General features: G+C 42.4%; 1 protein-coding gene across 1 annotated transcript; it reads left to right on the forward strand.

Annotated features, from left to right (window-relative positions):
- Window positions 1-1,315: 1,315 nt before the first annotated feature.
- rab18a (RAB18A, member RAS oncogene family) lies at window positions 1,316-11,544 on the forward strand. The gene is made up of 7 exons (XM_054764975.1): window positions 1,316-2,009; window positions 5,046-5,101; window positions 8,370-8,431; window positions 8,599-8,671; window positions 8,768-8,886; window positions 11,011-11,077; window positions 11,228-11,544. The coding sequence occupies exons 1-7, from the start codon at window positions 1,942-1,944 to the stop codon at window positions 11,395-11,397; spliced, it is 615 nt and encodes a 204-aa protein (XP_054620950.1). The 5' UTR covers window positions 1,316-1,941; the 3' UTR covers window positions 11,398-11,544.
- The last annotated feature ends 7,857 nt before the right edge of the window (window positions 11,545-19,401 follow it).

The following is a 19,401-nucleotide window of genomic DNA, read 5'->3' on the forward strand; positions in this document are numbered from 1 at the left end:
AGGTTTCACCAATGGGCACATTTTTAATTTCATTATTAAATAATAGTTTAAGAAGCGAACATGTAGAAAACACTGATTTCTGTAGGAGAGTTCATGACGCGAAGCAAAGCCAGTAAACAATACACTTTTTTCTACGTAGCTAGCCGCTACAAGTGAACAGATAACTTTAGTTGTAGATATAGACATCTTACCGCAGAGTTAGTTCATCCATAATCAGAACAATAAAAATGAAAGTTGCACCTTCGTGTTAGCTTGAAACGTTGCGGGGGAGCAAGCGCGAATCAGGAGGGGCGCTTAATGTCAGCTGACTGATGTCATATGACAACTACAAAGTGACGTTTACGCCATCGACCCAAACTACCTTGGCGATTTACCGGGAGCTCGCGATCGACGTAATGACCACCCCTGCCATAAACTCAACAAACGACATCTAATACGAATTGCTAATACATTCGTCTTCGTCGGTTTCATGGCGGTCGGCATCCCTTACTTCGGTGCATTACCGCCGCCTTTCAGTTGTGTCTGAGCTGCAGTCACAACCAGACCAGTGCCACGCGGAAATATCACAAGACTTCAGTTAGGACCACTGAACTCTATACGTGGAATGGCCCCGATCGCTTGCTGCGCATTGGAGGCTTGAAGCCACCGGAAGTCGCCATGTTGTTTCACCCAAAACAAGAAAGCCAAACAACTAAAATGAGTTCGATATGCCGTCTTATGCTGCTATTAATTGCACAAATCGTGATACTCGTGAACATCGCGAGAAGGGACTTACATTTCACAGGTAGGTAAATGCTTATAAATAATAAAAAATAGTTTAAAAAAATAGATATTTAAATCTGTAAGCAACTTTTCATCTAAGTAGTTGTAAATTACCACTTATTCTCCTTTAGATTTCCACACTGCAATGTTCAACTTCTAAAGCAATGCGTAGTAAATATGCGGAGAGACAGGTGGATTCCTGCAGCCAGATCGCAACTCTGTTCAAGTCATTTCACCGAGGAGAACTTGGACAGGACCGGCCAGACTGTTAGATTACGACAAAATGCAGTTCCAACAATATTTGACTTTCGCGATCATCTTCTAAAGGTATGTGTTGCATTTAACTTTGACACTACGTAGATCCTTATGTTAACAAATACCTTGTGAACACTGAAATTGATTGTTATACATTGTAATTTCACACCATAGAGGTAGGAAAAACCTTAAACTGGAGGGAAATTTTGAGATTTGGGTCTAGTAAATTTACTCTGTTTCAATGGAATTTTTGTTAATTCGTGTTAATTTTTATACCGAAACATAATAAATGTAGTGAATGAAGATACATGTATGTGCATGCGTGTGTGCTTTTTTGGGTGAAGCAAGATGGCCGACCAATGGCTTCATGCGGTCAGCAGGGACGCCCCTTCCAGTAGTATAGCGTTCAGTGGTTAGGACACATTGGTTTAAACAAGACAGTTTTTAATAGGTAGACATGACACTGGTGAATGTGATAGCTGTAAAGTTACTCTTACTGCTCTACTGAAAGTAGAGCGCGTTCTTATAAATGGCGCTAGGTACGACAGAGAAAGAAATACTATAAGAGGAAAATGGTGGACATGGAAGAGACATTCAGCAGAAAATATATCCTAAGTAAACCATCTGAGGATAAGGTTACAAAATGTCAGAATTTCTTAGCGACCAGTCACATCCGGAGGGTGGCGGTAGTGAACTAACATGTGCATTATCCACCATTAAACGAAGAAGAAGAAGAGGAGGAGCAAGAAGAAGAAGAAGAAGAGCAAAGAGTCACAAACCGGAAGCTCAAGATTGTCTCACCGGAAATGGTTGGAAATTGGGCTCGTCACCAAAAATGATGTCAAACCCGAAGCTGTAAACAGGAGTGATAGGTGTTAGTTTGCGTTGTTCTGTGTACACGGACAGTTCGCCGAGTTGAGGGCCATGGAAGATGATATACTGACCACGCTGAAAATATTAATCATCGGAGAAAGTGGCGTCGGAAAGTCAAGGTAAGAAATGGATGTCCTGGCTATAACGGCTAAAGCAAGCTAGTACGTTAGCTACACACACCGTGGCGTTCAAAGTAACGTATTAAAGTCAGTCATATATTCCAATGCCTGTTGTGTATTGACATAATACAATGCTGGCCTGAGTGTAAACACTGGCAATGCAATGCGAAAATGACACCTTTTATCATGCTAGCTAACTGGTAAGAATGGTAAGGTGGTGATTACATCATCGATGACAAATATTGCTCTGGAATAGTTTAATTTGACCCATTCCTCACATATACACTTGAACATTCATTCAAGGCTAGTTAGACAGTGACTAGATGCGTATTTAATGTACTGAGAAAAATAAACGGTGACGTTCACCCGCACTAAACATTAGCGCAGAATACTCCTAATTAGTCACACCTCCATCATCGACAATGCAAGGATTTTGCAATAAATTTTGAGCTTTTTAATAGTCAATAGAGCAAGCGGCAGCTTCCAGGAATGCAGTAGGGTACCATTACTGTACAGCAGTAGTCATCAACCCTTTTGAGCCCAAGATCCCTGGTCTCGGCCGTGAAAGTGTGGAAGACCTCGATTGATCAGCAAGCGATCCAGTTACATCTTATGCGAGCTTGAACGAATGAAAAGGTTGCCGTTTGGAATGGGAGATTTTCTTTTGCTGTGTAAAAAAATATATTAAAAAAATAAAGTCTACTGGCAGACATGTTCAAAATGTAAAAGGATAAAATAGTTGTAATGATCCCAGACTTATCATATATTTTAAAACCTCAGTGCTAAACAGTGCCCCCTGGTGTCCAAGTAACGTATTGTTTTACGAGTCAAACTCGTGCCATGGGGGGCGGAGACACTGCGGGTTTTCCCTCCAGCTGGTGATTTCGTTGATGAGCCGAAGCAGGTGTTGATAGTTAAAGTCACCTGCGTAGTTACCGGCTGGAAAGAAAGCCTTCAGTGGGCCTTCCATGGCACGAGTTTGACATCCCTGTCTTTAAAACAAACAAAAAAACCGGATTAACGCCAGGGGTGTGTAAACTTTTTCCCTTGAGGGTCGCATGCTGTCCAAAAAAAGCCAAAGGATGCAGCTGACGCCTACTTATATATTACATGAAACTACAGGTAACAAAGCGTATTGTTTACTCATTTTGCAATTATTGCTATTTAATTTTTTCCCCTCAGAATTGTATTACTTTATTCCCGTAATATTTTGATTTAGGCTTGTTAAACTACATTTTTTTTTCAATTTTTGATGTAATATACACTTGTCTTGATTTGTTTATAGATTAGAATATACCAAGTGCCAAAAAAAAGATTCCCACAGTCACGAATGGCCCCTGAGCTGCACTTCGGACACCCCTGATTTAGGAGAAGATATTCCAGTTGCATTATGTGCTGTGTTTTGTAAATTGTAACCCCCACGTCTTCATCTGGCCTTGCTGTGATGGCAGGTATGTAAAGCCCAAACAATCCCTAAATGCCAGCATGGAGAGTCTTGGCCTTGTTTTATTTTCCAAACAAGTCATTAATATTATTTGGTTGGCCATGCGGTGCCTGTGAGTGCATGACGGAGGCCAACGGCAATCTTTCCACACTGCAATTTTCTGTTATTATGCAAACAGCTTTTGGATGGCATACATTGATTTTTCTCTAACAGCCGTCCGGAGTAGGGGTGCACGGTAATTATCAGGCCGATATGGGGGAGTTATAACATACCGATGAATGTTAACATTAAAAAGGCTCCAATAACCGATAATTAGGGTTGGGCAGCGACTATCCTGGGATTGTTGAAATTATGTTATTTGGATTCCTCAATGCGATGCCCACTTCACCAACCAAATAGCCACGAACACCAGCGAAGAAGTGGCTAAAATGTTTGGCTTAACTTGATTAAACAAGGAGCGGTGGGATCAGTGCAACACTGATACCATGCAAAAGAGGGTGCACCACCAAAATGATCAATGGTTGCACATTTATTGTGTAGAAATAACAAAGTACATTGTCTTTGGAATCAGGGAGGTCAAACAATAAATGGTGTGTGTCTTGTGCTAGAGTAAGCCAGGGTTTCAGGAGTCTAGCTGATGTGGAACCGTCGCTGTGACCTGAACTCACACAACACACATCCAGCCTTGGGTTTTCGGCTGTGTCCCGTTTACCTGTATTCACAAAATAAGGGTTTCATAAAAAATGGCTTACACCAACATTGAGGCAGCAAACAAAGTATACTTTTCAAAAATAAACATCTTTTGTGAAAGTGTATTCCTGCAGGAAGAAAATTCATAACTTTTATATTCAAGTTGAATGCTTCTCAAGCCCTGTAAGAAATTCATAGTAAAGTTGATCAAGTTCATCATTAAACAATTCAGGGAGAAGTAAAGACATTTCATCCAAAAAGAACTCTGGTTAGCACCGCTCGGTGCTTGTTGTGCTACGGCGTTTGAAAAGTGCAAAAGGTTTGCCAGAGAATTCCGTGGCGTCGCACAGGCTGCTCGGAGCGCGTGCCCGAATACAGTGCACTTTGCCTGGCCACGGCAGGTGGCACCCTCCTCTCTATACTCTGGTTCTCCCACTAGGTGGTGTAGTAATGCTATATTTGATTAGGACAGAACAGGAACAGTTGGTCAAATCCTAATTTGTTCCACTACTTAAAACTACAGTTTAAATAAGTTGATATAAAGTTTCAGTATCATATGGGTGTTGAGAAGCAGGAAGTTATTGTATTGTGCACCTCTACACCAGAGAGAATTCTGCCCAGTGACTGCTTTCATCCAAGAAATACCTGACTCGCTGCTTTAGTATCAACTTGTTGAAAAAGGTTTTTCTGAAGCATGCAGAGGTTTGCACTAAATGGATGTCAAGAGCGAACTTTGTCCTTCAGACCAGAACCTGGCAATGATGTCGTCATGCAGCGTTTGCTCACGGCAGACGTTGTAGATGTAGAGTTAGATGAGCGCTATACGCTATGTGTCAGCATGAAGCGATGAGGTAATCTGCCGTATTTGTTGCTGATTGATGTTTTGTCCATCCTGTCACCAGCCTCCTCCTCAGGTTCACAGATGATACTTTCGACCCCGAGCAAGCGGCCACAATCGGTGAGTAACAACGCTGACCTCAGATGAATAAAACAAATGGAACCCGTGCAATGTGACAAAGCATCCGAATGCCAAACACATGGAAGGATATGACCTTTAAACGACTGTTTGTCTAATGAGCATATACTGTATGGTGGTACCTCAGTTTTAGTAATTCCTTCAAAAAGATCAGACAAAAACCCAAACGTCATTTTTCCCTGAGGAAAGAATGTAAATCCAAATTTGTTTGGGTACTTGATTTGGTGGAACGATACAGCGCTGGGCAAACGATACCACATGCTCATTATTGTAACAAGATGCTGCATTGCACACATTTTATGTTGGACGCTATGGAGAACAAGACGGTGTGCAAACAATGTGCACACTGTATAACTGCCGAAAACACAACTGGCTTGAAGCAGCATCTGCTGGTGAGCCAGAGATCTTTTTCCATATTTTCCATGCTGAGAGAGCAGAGTTGCATTATCAATGCGCTGATTTAATTATTATCCACATCTGAAAAAATACTGCAATATTATAGAGCTTTAGGTAAAATGTCAGTGTGAAATGATGCAGTCATCCTTCGCCACGTCGCGCTTTAAAATTTGCATCTTCACTCTATCATGGTGTTTTTTAAACTATATTAGTAGTTCATAAGTCATGCTGTTTTGTTGCTGAATACAGCCTATTAGTGAAAAGAGGTTAAAAATGCACATTGACACAAATGTTGGGTATTTGTCTAAATTGGTGCCTCTCAAGGGCTGTAAGTTCCGATGTATAAGCTGCTACTTTTTTCTCATGCTTTGAACCCTGCGGCCTATACAGTGATGCGGCTAATACTTGTATGTGCTCACCTTCCTGTCTCGCAACATCTCGTGCTTCTGAGCAAGCGCCCTCGTCACAGAAGGCGTAGAGGTGTCGGGCGCTCCATGCTGTCAACTCACATTTCAAATGTGACCAGTAGATGTAATTATATCCTCAGCAAACGAGGAAGAGATGCTTGCTTCCGGTATTCTGCTATGAGAACACGGCAGCAGACCGAGGCTGCTTGAAGAGTGTGTCCGACTACAGTGCACCTTGGTGGGCCATTTATTGCAACACACACCAACATGACCTTATTCGTCTTATTTTCTCTTGTGTCTACTGCATTGACTAACAGGAGTGTAAAGGTGAATATAGGGGTGTTATGTCATTTCTGGGGGGCTCTGTGATAACAGGTTAAAGGTGACATTTCAGCTCTAATTGTAACTGCACACCCAGATGATGAATGTGTGTTTTGAGGACCAATAATCATATGACTTGTCGATGTCCAGTCACGTCATACCACAATATTGTAATTATCATTGACTCTATTTAGCCGATTGAACAGAGCAGGTCTTCTATGGCGTAACTGCAAAAATATTCCATTTATAAGTACCGTAAAGCACCGTGTATAAACCGCACTTTTTTTTTCCACTGGTAAGAAGCAAAAAATCGAGGTGCGGTTTATACACGATGACAGGTCTGTGACCAGACGCAGAAATTGACGAGAAGTCCATTTTAGAATAGCCGTCTGTGGGTCAGACAGTTGCTTTGACTTTAGCGACCTCTGCTGTACAGTTGCTGAAAATGCTAGTGTATGCAACTAACTTATCTGACGGCTGTCTATTTTCATACAGTGAAACGATCTCTACATACACTGAAGCTAACCTAAGCTTCCAATGTCAAATACAATACAATGTTGGAGTTTATTCAAATTCACACTGAAGCAATGCAAAAAAATAACAGAGAAAAAGAGAAGCAGTGAAAGATAAGATATCAAAACATCTCTGAAAATAGCAAATTTCTTTTATTTAGATTTTATTATTAATCTGTGCTTGGCCATAATATTAAAGATCTAGATGCCGAAGTTCAGATTTCTTCTTTTATTCTTTTTGAAATTGCTCAGTACCTTTTACGCATGTTGATTTGAGATGAAAGAGTTGGCAAGCATTTATGAACTAAAATTTTTTTTTTTCCCCGCCGTGAGCCTGAAAATGGGGGTGCGGTTAATACACGGGTGTGGTTTATACCCAGTGCTTTACGGTAAGGAATCTTACTTTGCAGAAATTCAATTATCACAGTTGACTGGAACTAATTAACCGCCATAAACGACTGATTACTTTATTCATTAAGAGCAGGTCAACTTTTTGTTGTGAATTGTATTGGCGGTGCTTTGCACACAAAAAACAGATATTCCAACTGGTGTCCAAGGTGAAGGATGCTACTTAGTGTTTATCTTGGCCAGCTGGGATTCTTTGACAAACACACGTCTGCTTTGCTTACTTAACATCCAAACAAAGTCACTTTTAATCTCACTGCAAGTATTATTAGTCCCATCTGGAGCAATGAACTCCACTCCGTTTGACGCCTGCCTTTTCACTCATTTGTCACATGACCTTGTTTACGCAAATCTTGTTTTGTTACGCAGCCACCGCACTCAACCTACCTTTCTAACCGCCGTCACGGCTTATATAGCAGCTGCAGTTCAGTATGGATTAACTGGGCACGTGTCAAACGGAAGTTACATGCGTGTTAAATGGATAGCGCATCATATGCAACCATAGCAGACTTCAGGAGAACGGCATTAATCCCCCCACACCCCACCAAACCAATACGGATAAGTTTCTGCTTCTCAAGACAACTTTTTATATTTACATTGAAGTGTAGTTTGTGTACACCTGGAGGCAAGAAGGACAAATTGACCAACTGTACCTGTTGATTAGTCCTAATGAAATATGATGACATTACGACCACATCACTACTATCAGGAGAACCAGAGCATAGAGGGGGAGGAGCCACCTGCAAGGTGCACTGTATTCGGACACAGGCTAGGAGCAGCCAGGGTGTGGCGCCACGGACGCTTCTGGCAAACCTTTCAAGCATTGCGGTGCTGGCGTTTCAGGTGGCTGATGGTTTGTTTTTTCTGTGTGTGCTATTCCCCCCCCCCCCCCCCCCCCCCCCCCCACCCACCCACCCCGGGGCCAGTTACGACAGGCTGTTACCGTCACAGGCAGGAGAAAATAAGGAGCGCTTGATTTGCTCACCTGTAAATATAAGGGTAATATCAGTTATCAGAGCTATTTTTAATGTTATGTGATTTATCCTTATGTAATTCCCTCGTATCGGTGTGATAAATGCAAGTGCATTATTCAAATGAAATAACAGGCAAGTGTTTCTGGCCCAATGCTGTCAGTAAAGAATTAGGTCAGGCTTGCAAGAGTCCTGCAGCAAGTGTGACCAATCATTAATTTGACTTTTCATTGTCCAGGTGTTGACTTTAAAGTGAAGACCATCTCCGTAGATGGAAATAAGGCAAAGCTGGCGATATGGGTAAACACACACACACACAAACAGATGGAAGTCCTTTTTTTTTTTTTTTTTTTTGTTAAAGCTGAAGTTCCAGCTGCTGTCCAGAAGATGGCACTCAAGTGACACCAGCTTGTTCTGCTCCATCTGATGTTTTTCCTTCTCAAAGATGAGCTGGTTTTGTCTTGCAGGACACTGCGGGACAGGAGCGGTTCAGAACCCTGACACCCAGTTACTACCGAGGTGCCCAAGGAGTCATCCTAGGTAGGACAGTCATCATGTGTGCACGTCTCCTCTTCTGCATAGTTGTGCAGTAAATGTTCAACCTGCAATTGCATTCATCTGTTTGTTTTGGTCCAGTGTATGATGTCACTAGACGAGAAACGTTTACCAAACTGGAGAACTGGCTGAACGAGCTGGAGACATACTGTACGAGGAACGACCTTGTGAAAATGCTTGTTGGAAACAAAATTGATAAGGTGAGTGGCTTTCTGCTTATTCTTCCATTACATTATACAAATCCAATTCATGTCTGCTGCAGAGACTTTTGGTGTGTAGAACACAGGACACGCTTTTATTTGGACCATGTGCAATTTCTCTGTGTCTGACAGTAGTTGATCTTAAAGGAAAAGTGCACTTTTTTTGAGTTTTGCCCATCATCCACAATCCTCATGTGAGACATGAACACATGTCTGTCTTTTTTCTGTGCGTTCTAAAAATACCAAAACGGGTAAAAAGAGGCAGCAACATACATATTCTATTGTTATTAGAACACGTCCAAAAAGCTCAACAAGGTTTAGTGGTTTTCTATCCATGCTGTGAGCATGTAGTAACGGTTACATTCATCATAACATGGAATACTTGCAGTATTTTGGGAGCTTGCTTCCTGGGTGCATTGATTTCACATAGCAGCATAGAAAGGAACGCTACACCTAGCGTCAAAAACACAGCAGCAGTGGCGGCAGCGCCAATCTGTAGCGTTACCTTTGGCTCGTGGCCTGAGGCCTTGTGAGCGAGTGTGTGGTGAAGCTAGTAGCTAGCCGGTGTGGCAAGGTACTACTACGCCAGTAACGTAGTTCTTAACAATTACAATGTTGCTGTAGCTTGGTTAATATGCAGGTCAAATTATGGAAATCAAGCCTTGTTGGCGCTTTTTGGAGGTTTTTTCCAGAAGGCTTTCTCGGCGGGATGGGTGTCCCATTACGTGCATTCTTAGAACACACAGAAAAGAGGCAGGTGTGCTTGTCTCGCATGAAAATTGTGAATGATGGGCAAAATTCCCCCAAAACTTTTTCCAGGGGCCTCAATGTGGATGTTTTTGCGTCTAGAGTCCGTAGCATTCATTTCTGCTGACCTTACATTGGAACATAATAAATAGCCGTAGGTTGACTCTTTCAGTGCGCGGTAACTCAAGCTGTACACGGACTACTCAAAAGTTTCATTGTATTTTTGTCCCATGAGAGACTGTATAACAATTAGGGTTGTCAACCCCTTAAAATATTTAACTGCTATTAATAAAATTTTGTACATAGTTAACTCAATCACAAGTTTTTCTCTATAGTACGTAGGGATGCAAGTGTCTTTGTGGTAACCTATTTGATATGCAACTACGATATCTACATCACATTTTATGCAAAGGGATATCAATTTTGGAAATATGGGCCATTATTAAATATACATGTAGAAACCCCCCAGTTTTTGCATGTTCAATGCGAGCGACGTTTTGTCCCACTTTGTATACAGTCCTTGAACGATGTAACTTTGTCCCACCCTGCACATAGACTACTATACTGTATTTTTACCCTTTTTCTTTCACCTCACGTTTGTTGGGACACTCGTGTGCCAAGGTATGAATGAAAATAAAAAAATACTTGTAGTTCTTCAGTACCTTCTCGCTTCTCTCTGGCAAGTCGATGTACTCTGACATTTCCAGTCACAGCGACAGTAGAGACAAATAAGTTGGCTGTTGTGAGAGCCATCTGCTTGGGCTTTGAAGCTAAATTGGCCAATCAAAATACCCTTTTCTTGGTCCATTTCTGCTCTTTGTTCCCACTTGTGGCTCCACACCGCTATTTTGTCAAACTGTGGTGCGGGCCAAGGGTCAAACAGGACATATGCACGTTAGGCAAAAAAAAAAAATAGTTGCATTAAAGAAAACTTCCATTAACTTTGACAGCACTAATAAAAATACAAAGGTTTGCTCAAAATGTCATTTTTGTGATACCGTGCTTGTGGACAATAATGCAATTCTTTCTACTTGTGGGGTTGTGTGTTTCTTTTATTGTGCTATATAGTCTTCATACCCTGTCATTCCCATTGATCAAAGACATCCACTGCAGTTAAAGCCTGGTATAAAGGTTCAAGTTGAACAGAAAATGTCCCAAATAAGTGAAGTAGAAGAGCATGGCAGACACAACCACATATTTCTGGCAGCGCATCTTAAGCAGAATGCTAAATCGAGCATTATGAATTCAGTGGGTTCCATTCTGTGCAACAACTCAAACAAAAATCCATTTTCCTTTCCGTGCCCCCGAGACGCTCGCAGCAGCTGACAGCTCCACCCGGCACACTTCAAATAAGCCATTACTACTTCTTTGTTTCAGGAAACGCACGAGCTAGACAGGGCAGAAGGGCTGAAGTTTGCAAGAAAACATTCCATGCTTTTTATAGGTAAGCCAGGAGGATTCCCTCCTCCAAAAGACCCACCGAGCGTGCATTGCTGCACTATTACACCACAGCTTTCAGGAGAATTTTTGCATTTTCTCCCATGCTCATTTTCTGTCACCTTTCTTCTCATTTGAATCCTGCGTGTGGTCACAGAGGCCAGCGCAAAGACCCGGGATGGTGTTCAGTGTGCGTTTGAAGAGCTGGTGGAGAAGATCATACAGAGTCCAGGATTATGGCAGAGCGACAGCCACGGCAGGGGAGTGCAGCTCACCGATGAAGATGCAGGAGGTGGCACCTGTGGTGGATACTGCTCGCTGGTCTAGACAACACACACACATACACACACACGGCATTTTCCAACATCGCCACATGGTGACACAAACCGTTGCTTCCGTCCTCCCCTGCCCTCACTTTTCGTGTCGTCCTGAGCCGAGCGCACAGACTGTGGGGCCGGACCGTCCCCCCTGCCCCCGCAACCCCCTGCCTGTGTTCACACAGACGTTACCGTTTGCACATGTTCTGATAAAGCTGCGCTTCAAATGCAAAACGCTGCTCAGCCTCGGTCTGGACAACGTGGGAGGGCGTTTGTCTCGCCCCCATTTGCTTTGGACTATGGAATGAAGACGCGTTTGTCAAGTTTACTCTCTGAAACTCATTTTTATCAAAGGGAGACGAGACCAGTCCGTGAAACCAAAGTATGTCTCATAAATGTAGTTCCTAGTCCCTGTGATGATGGAATGATATGTATTAGGCTTGGAATCATGTTGTTGACTCTTGCTTGAGCTGGCTTACCTGTGCAGAACCTACGCTGTGTGGACAAAAGTATTGGGACAGCTTTGTGTGCTTCAGTCATAAAATAGTGTTTGGTCACCCGCGCTGGAGACTTGCGGTGGGTGCTAATTTAGGCATCGCTGAAACAGATACTACACTTTAACGACTTTTAGTTGAATTTGTTGATCATGATTATAATCAGAATTTACCATTAACACAATAATGGGATTATTCCAGTGGTAGTCATGTACCCCAAATATGAAGCTGATATTTTACTATAGTGGAGTTTACTCACAGCCCTCCCCCCTTTCCGCTTTCTTTTTTGGCTCTCATTTAAATCATTTTTGCTTCCACAGCCTGCTTGTGTCCAATTACTACAGTTTGCAAACAATACAGTCGTTCCTCGCAATATCGCGGTTTTTCAAAAATGTATTCATAAATGGTCAGTTTCCTGTTTAGTACATAAGTCATATTTAAGCAAATTGTACTCATTTTTGGGCCAAGTTGATCATTTTCAAGCATAAAAATTAACTAAATGAGCCTAAATGCAAATACAAGGAAGGCAGAAGAGGGCTAGTGGTTAGCATGTTGGCCATACAGTCGGGAGATGGGGAAGATGTGTGTTCGAATCGCCGTTGGGCATCTCTGTGCGGAGTTTGCATGTTCTCCCCGTGCATGCGTGGGTTTTCTCCGGGGACTCCGAAGTAGAAGTATTACAATTGTATTGTACATTGGCCACTAGGTGTCAGCGTCCGGTCAGCAGGAGTTTTTAAACGTCTTCCATGGCTTGTTTACTCATTCTGTCTACGATGTTGGGTAATACAAGTTTAAAGCCACAAGGAGGTAGGCTGGATGTGGAACTGCTTACTTTGCTGGTTAATGAAAGAAAAACCCACAATGTTCACAGAAATAACTAGAGTAAAAAGTAATTATAAATAACAATTCAGAGTAAATTAGCCAATGAAAATCAGACGTTGCTTTTGAACTGTGGTTTAAAAAAAAAAAAAAAAAGACAGGACTCTTCTGAGGCCCTGTAATTGGAATGAGTACACTTTAAATCCTTTAAAAAAAAAAAAAAAAAAACTCATGAAAGGCCTGGACAAAAATGATGGTACCCCGAGAAAAGATTGAAGATATGTTCAGTCAACGTGTGTCCTCTAATGAACATCACAGGCATCAACAAACGTGTACATCAGTCAGTGGGCCTTTTTCAGGCATGACAAGAAGTCACTGTGCTTTTTGGTGGCATGGTGTGTACCACACTGAAAATGGACCAGAGGAAGCATAGGAGAGGGGGGGGGGGAAATAAAAAATTCTAGGCAAGCGTGTCAAAGCTAAAGACTGTAAGATCTCCAAGCAGCTTGATGTTCTTGTGACTACAGTTGCACATATTCAGAAATGTAAGATCAGTGGGACTGTAGCCAACCTCTCTGGATGCGGCCATGGGAGGAAATTTAAAGGCAAATCAAAGAGACGGATAATACAAATGGTAGCAAAAGAGCCCAAACAACCTCTAAAGACAAGGGTGAGTGCCAAGGTCAAGGTACATCACTGTCGGATCGCACCAACGGGAGACGACCGTCATGGGAGACGACCAAAGAAGACACCACTGTTAAAAACAAATCCTAAAAAAGCCAGACTGGAATTTGCCAAACTGCATGTTGACAAGCCACAAAGCTTCTGGGAGAATGTCCTGTGGACAGATGAGACAAAACTGGAACTTTTTGGCAAGGCACATCAGCTCTATGTACACAGACGCAAAAATGAAGCACACCGGCCCTACTGTGAAACATGGAGGAGGCTCTATGTTCTTTGCATCTGGCAGAGGGTGTCTTCAGTCTGTGCAGGGTGCAATGACATCTCAAGACTACAAGGCATTCTGGAGAGAAATGTGCTGCCCAAAGCTTGGTCTCAGTCGCAGTCGAAGTGGCCTTCCATGAACCCTGATCGACATCCTATTGAACATTGTGGAAGGAACCGAACGTGCCGTCTGGAGAAGGCCCTCTTCAAACCTGAGACACCTGGAGCAGTTTGCTCATGAGGATGGGGCAAAACACCTGCTGAGGTGCAGAAGTCTCATTGAACATCAGTCTCATTACAAAACTCGTTTGATTGCAGTGATTGCCTCACAAGGCTGTGCAACAAAATATAAAGTTAAGGGTATCATCATTTTCATCCCAGCCTGTTTCATGTTTTTTTTTTTTTTTTAAGTAATTCTGTTGAATTTTTTTATTTAATTTGTCATTCAAGTTATTTTTGTGACCATTGCAAGTTTTTCTTTCATTAACGGAGGGGTACCAACAATTTTGTCCATGTGTGTCTAATGTAGGGTCCTATGAAATCAGTTTTCTGTGCCACAACTACAAAAATATTCAATTTATTAATATTGAATCCTACTTCGCAAAAATTCACTTATTGCGGTCGTGTGTGTGGAACCAATTAACCACCATAAACGAGGGATGACTAACTATATATACATGTAGCACCAGCTTGACAAACACATTTGTCAAAATAATTGGAGACAACTGTAAGATATCAATAATCATGCTACTATCCACCCGATACTGGTACTACCCTTGGTATCAATATTTGGATCAATTTGCCCACCCTCCTAGTGGAGACGGGGCCTCTTGAGGCCAAGTTCTTTCACACCAAACTCATGTGACCTCATGGACTTTGCATTGTGCACATAGGTGCACAGAAAAAAACCCTCTCCAAACAAGAAGTAGTTGGATGTAATATCACATCACCTGATTTGTCAATTATGTAATGCAGAGATGCGTCCCAAGACTTTTGTCCCTAGTGTATATCCCACACACTGCTGTGGAGAAGTTCTTCAATGCCAAACCTTGTTGAAGTCCCTCGCAACACTCTGCTACACGGCTTGGATTCCACCCACACAACTGCCTCATGCTGGGAATATAACACTTGTTTGACTTCTACTTTACTGTGCTTCACTTCAAAACCTTTTTATTTTATTTTTTAAATGACGAGTGGATGAATGAAACGGGTGGGTACCAGCAGCAAAAAGCTTTGGACCCAGCATGGATGAAAAGGGGAAAGCGGAGCTTGAAAGGAGTCTTTCAGATAATATCAAAAGTGATATCACTCACAGCAAAGTGTTCAATAAGAAACAGGGTAAGTTTGCCTGTGCTAATACGTTTAACAGTGGCATCTGGGAAATGTGCACTTGTTCAAAAAGCCTCTGATCTTACAACACAGGGATTATTAAAATGACAATACTACAATGTCTAATCACAGTTGGGATTATTTTTAGGGTTTGACGATAATTATTGGGGCAATGTGAGGAAATGACATCATACCAATCAATCCGATAACATTTAAAATAGCTCCGAGAACTGCTAATTTAAAAAAAAAATGCTTCAATGTGATTACTCGTACTGTGCAGGTGAGCAAATCAACAGCCTGTCATAACTTCCCCTGAGCGCACTTAACATTTTCAAGAGGAAGGACGTTGTACCAAATTTTCTGTGATGAGGTTTAAAAAAAAACAACTAATCGAACACACGAAACACTATCAGCCACCTGAAACGCTAGCGTTGCAGCATTAGAAAGTGCAAAACATTTGCCAGAGACCTCCATAGTGGCGCACGGTTGCTCGGAGCTTCTGTCCGAATACGGTGCACCTTGCTGGGCCACAGCAGGTGGCTTCCTCCACTCTATACTCTGGTTGTCCTGGTAGTAGTGATGTGGTGGTAGTAATGTCATATTGCATTAGGACTAATCAACAGGCACAGTTGGTCAAATCCTGATTTATTTGCGTTAACTACAGGTGTGCACACACTACACTTAATTTTTTTTTTTAAGTAGATATAAAATTTCAGTATCGGTCTTCAGAAGCAGAAAATTATCGTATCAATTTTTTGGGGGGGGGGGATATCGTGCTTTTTTTTTTTACTTGCATGAGCAACTCTTATGTGCCATTCTTTGTTGTTCTGTCATCTTAGATTTAGCAGAAAGTAAAAGCATTCAGGTTTTAGCAACGTGTGTTTCATTTTTTTCTGTTCAGCGTTATGAAACATTTGTGTACATTTTGTGCATTTTAGCAGTGAGTTGTAAAGCTGAATGTATACATATTCACTACAAACTGCCCTAAATATTAAAATTACTGTTTTTATTTTTTTGTGTTTTTTACAGTCCTCCAGATGTGAGGCTTGGTTGATGCAATAAAGTATGAAAAGGAAGACTTCTGCAGTTGTTTGTGATGTGAGCGTCTCCACAGAGGACCATAACACTGCTGTGCTGTCACGGTTGCCGTGTTGGAAATGTCGCTGTTAGGTGAGGGCTTCTTCACATTCCGCTGCCTTCAGAATAAAAGAGGTGTGTTTGAAGAGTGTCCGAGGAAGCCTCGCACCCCAGACGTGTGATCCAACTAAATCATCTTTTTTGGCAGACTTCTCGGGGAAACACAACCACAGCCATAAGTCATGCTACCAACGCTTTAACCGGGATGTGCATAATTCCTGGGTGATTATGAAAGGCTTAGGGGCTGGCAGCGTGAGCGAGGATGCTTCCCATGTAGCGCGTTCCTCATCTCCTGCCACAGTGCGGGCCGCCGTCTGGAAATATGTCTCAGTCAAACATCAACAGAGGCCTTCATGTGGTCCCGACAGTGCGCTGAGCTGTAAGCGCTGGCTGCCATTTCCTCCTGCCTACATGGGCAAAACAGCCAGTCGGCGGGGGGTGGGACAGTTGCTCTATTTTGAGTTCTTTTGGGGGGGGCGCAAAGCTTAGAAATACTTCAAAAAGTATTGCTCCTGTAATATAGCAGCTTTTAGAAAGTTGTAAAGCTGCTGAGTCAGAGTTGGAAAACACCCCTCAACAAAGGAAAACTGTGCTCCACAATGAGACTTAAACACACATTTTCTGTGTTGTAAAGATATAAAAACAGTGGGGTTGTGAAGGATAAAAAATGGTTTGACAAGCGCGCGATGCGGTTGCGCCGGTAGAAGCCTCCTGGATCAATAAGAGTCAGCCGTAAATCTTTAGATGAATGGATTGTAGAGACATGCACCGGGTATCGCAAGACTAGCAACCGGTTGACAGTCCGTCTGTTAAACAATGCGAGAGACAGGTCTGCTGGCGAAAAGATTGTCGCACATTCACTGTAGCTTACCATAATGGAAGACAAGAATGGATGTAAATAGTAGCAATGCGTACATTATAGCGATCTAGTGTATCATTTATGTATTATGTAAAACTAAGACAGGAACGTCAAATTAAAAGCACTCGAATACAAAGCCACCATCCACCAGTACGAGCCTGGAGTTGTTTTGCAGAGAGATTATATGTTTGCTGTTTGCTAGCATGACTTAACATGATGTGCACAAATCCAACAAATGTGCACATTAGCACGCAATAAGGTCATCAAATAATGGCCCATATTTCCAAAATTGATATCCATTTATAGTTGACTCGCTGTTTAGCTTCCTGTACAGTATTAGTGAACTGAGCCACATCGGATGGTTGGTCTTGATATCAGTGCATAATAACACGCCACATTTTTAAAGCTGTTTGAATATTTTGGATTTAGAAAAGTGGTCTAGTATGAGAGTGCAATTGGGAGACCTCGTTTGTGAGAAGTCCAGTGCAGGTATGCAGGGTGGAATGTTTCCTGTCCCTGACAAGTGTCAAAAACAAATGCGTCCACTGTGAAGAAAGCCTCGTCCTTGCGTTGTCAGTGTCTTTGGCGTGTGCGGTTTGCTTGCTGAAGAGAGCAGTCAGAGCTGCCATGTGTTCAGATGTTAAGATTTGGTCGGGTGTCCGATTCCCAGACGTCACTCACTTTGTCGTGCTGCTCATGGCTGGATTGAGTGTCGGCCATGTTGGCGTTTAAAGCATGGAGGATGATTGGAAAGATCATCCTTTGCCATAATACTTTTACCATAAGGACAGCTTTTTTACAGTCGGGAAATGGGAGCGTGATGGCCTTGCGTTGTAGATGACCTGTCATGATTTGGGCTGAGGGGACTCCTGCCACTCGAAGGTCTGCTGATTGGATCAGTGTTTATATTCTGGGATGAGTGCCCTTTTTCTCTTTTTTTTTCTCCCCCCCCCCCCCCCCCCCCCCCTTCCTGTAAAAGCTGGCCCTCGTGTCTCTGAGGTTACCCTTTAGAGCAGCACACGACTGCGAGCTAATGACCAGCATGTGATGGCTGTGTCGCTACAGGTGGAAACACTTTCATTATGCAGAAGCGCCTGTTCACTTTGTTGTGTTTGTGTAGTGGACTGATCTGTTTTGTGTTGTGACCTGCGTGTGGGCTTGGATGAGTATTTTGAGGTTTGTGGTAGGGCTGGGCGATAAGGGCCAAAACTCCTATCACGATTATACTTGGGTTGAATATCAACATACAATATAGATCCTGATATTTTTTTGTTTTGGGTTTAGACAAAATCAAAGCCAAATACGTATCAAGGTATTTTATTAAAATAAATAGATGCACAGGTTGATTCCTCACCGTTCTCAAGATCATTTGTACCCCACAAGGTGATATCTTGCATGGAGCCCCTGGTCGAGGGAGGTTGTCAGTGATCTTTGGTGAAGGTTGGAGTGTGACTGCAGGTGTGGACAGGGGTCTTACATACAGATATCAAGTTCAAACCATGCCATTATTACATAGAAGAGCTTCAGGAAGAAAAAGTAACAGGTCCGTGAGAGGCAGAATTTTTGCTTCTTTGTAGGTGCCAAATACTTCTGTACTCAAGAATGATTTAATGAATATTTTACTTGCGCAGTTGAAGTGTACCCATGATGAAAATGACAGACCTCATCTTTTTTAAGCGGGAAAACTTGCACAAATACTTTTTTGCCCCACTGTAATTTATAAATGAGAAATGGATGGAAGTTATTATTGATGCAGACGTCCCGTACGTCCTGGCAAGATTGAATTCAGTAGTTTTTGTCAACTTTATCAAATTGCGGCCAACCTCCTTTGGCCACATGGCGAGTTAACAGTCACACTCAATGAAAAATGCACAGACATGCTTTGCTGGCATAGCCAGATGACCAAAGTTACATTTGTAGTAAATAAGTGATCATTTATGGACCATTTAAGTGAAATTGGGTATGTCAAGTGTGCCACGGCACGGGGGTTGTTTTTACACTTGCATTTTGCCTGCGCATTGTCCCACAATTTGCCATAGCAATACGTGTCTATTTATGGCACACCTCAAAAGCGCTGTTTGCGTCCTGTTTACGCATAAATTCCGCACTTGGCAAGTAATTTGTGACCGAAATTGGCACAAACCGACCATGCTCCTGCACGACTTGTCAAGCTGTGTTTACGTCTAGTGCAGACAATAGCACGCGTGACACGCAGTGTTCCTGCATGGGTAAGTATCGTCACCACCCGTGGCGTTATTTGGTCACCCCAAAGACTTTTTCAGCACCTTTGCATTGTCCACGGCTGCTGGAGTTAACTGGGCCACTTTTCCTTGCCGGTGACGTCAATAAGGCCACAGTGACATTCAGCAGCAGTGGACTTTTTTTTTTGCCTCAAATGCAATCAGAATGTTTAAAAAGATGCGATTAGATC

Source organism: Dunckerocampus dactyliophorus, chromosome 21 (genome assembly GCF_027744805.1).
Source record: "Dunckerocampus dactyliophorus isolate RoL2022-P2 chromosome 21, RoL_Ddac_1.1, whole genome shotgun sequence".
NCBI classification, from domain to species: Eukaryota; Metazoa; Chordata; class Actinopteri; order Syngnathiformes; family Syngnathidae; genus Dunckerocampus; species Dunckerocampus dactyliophorus.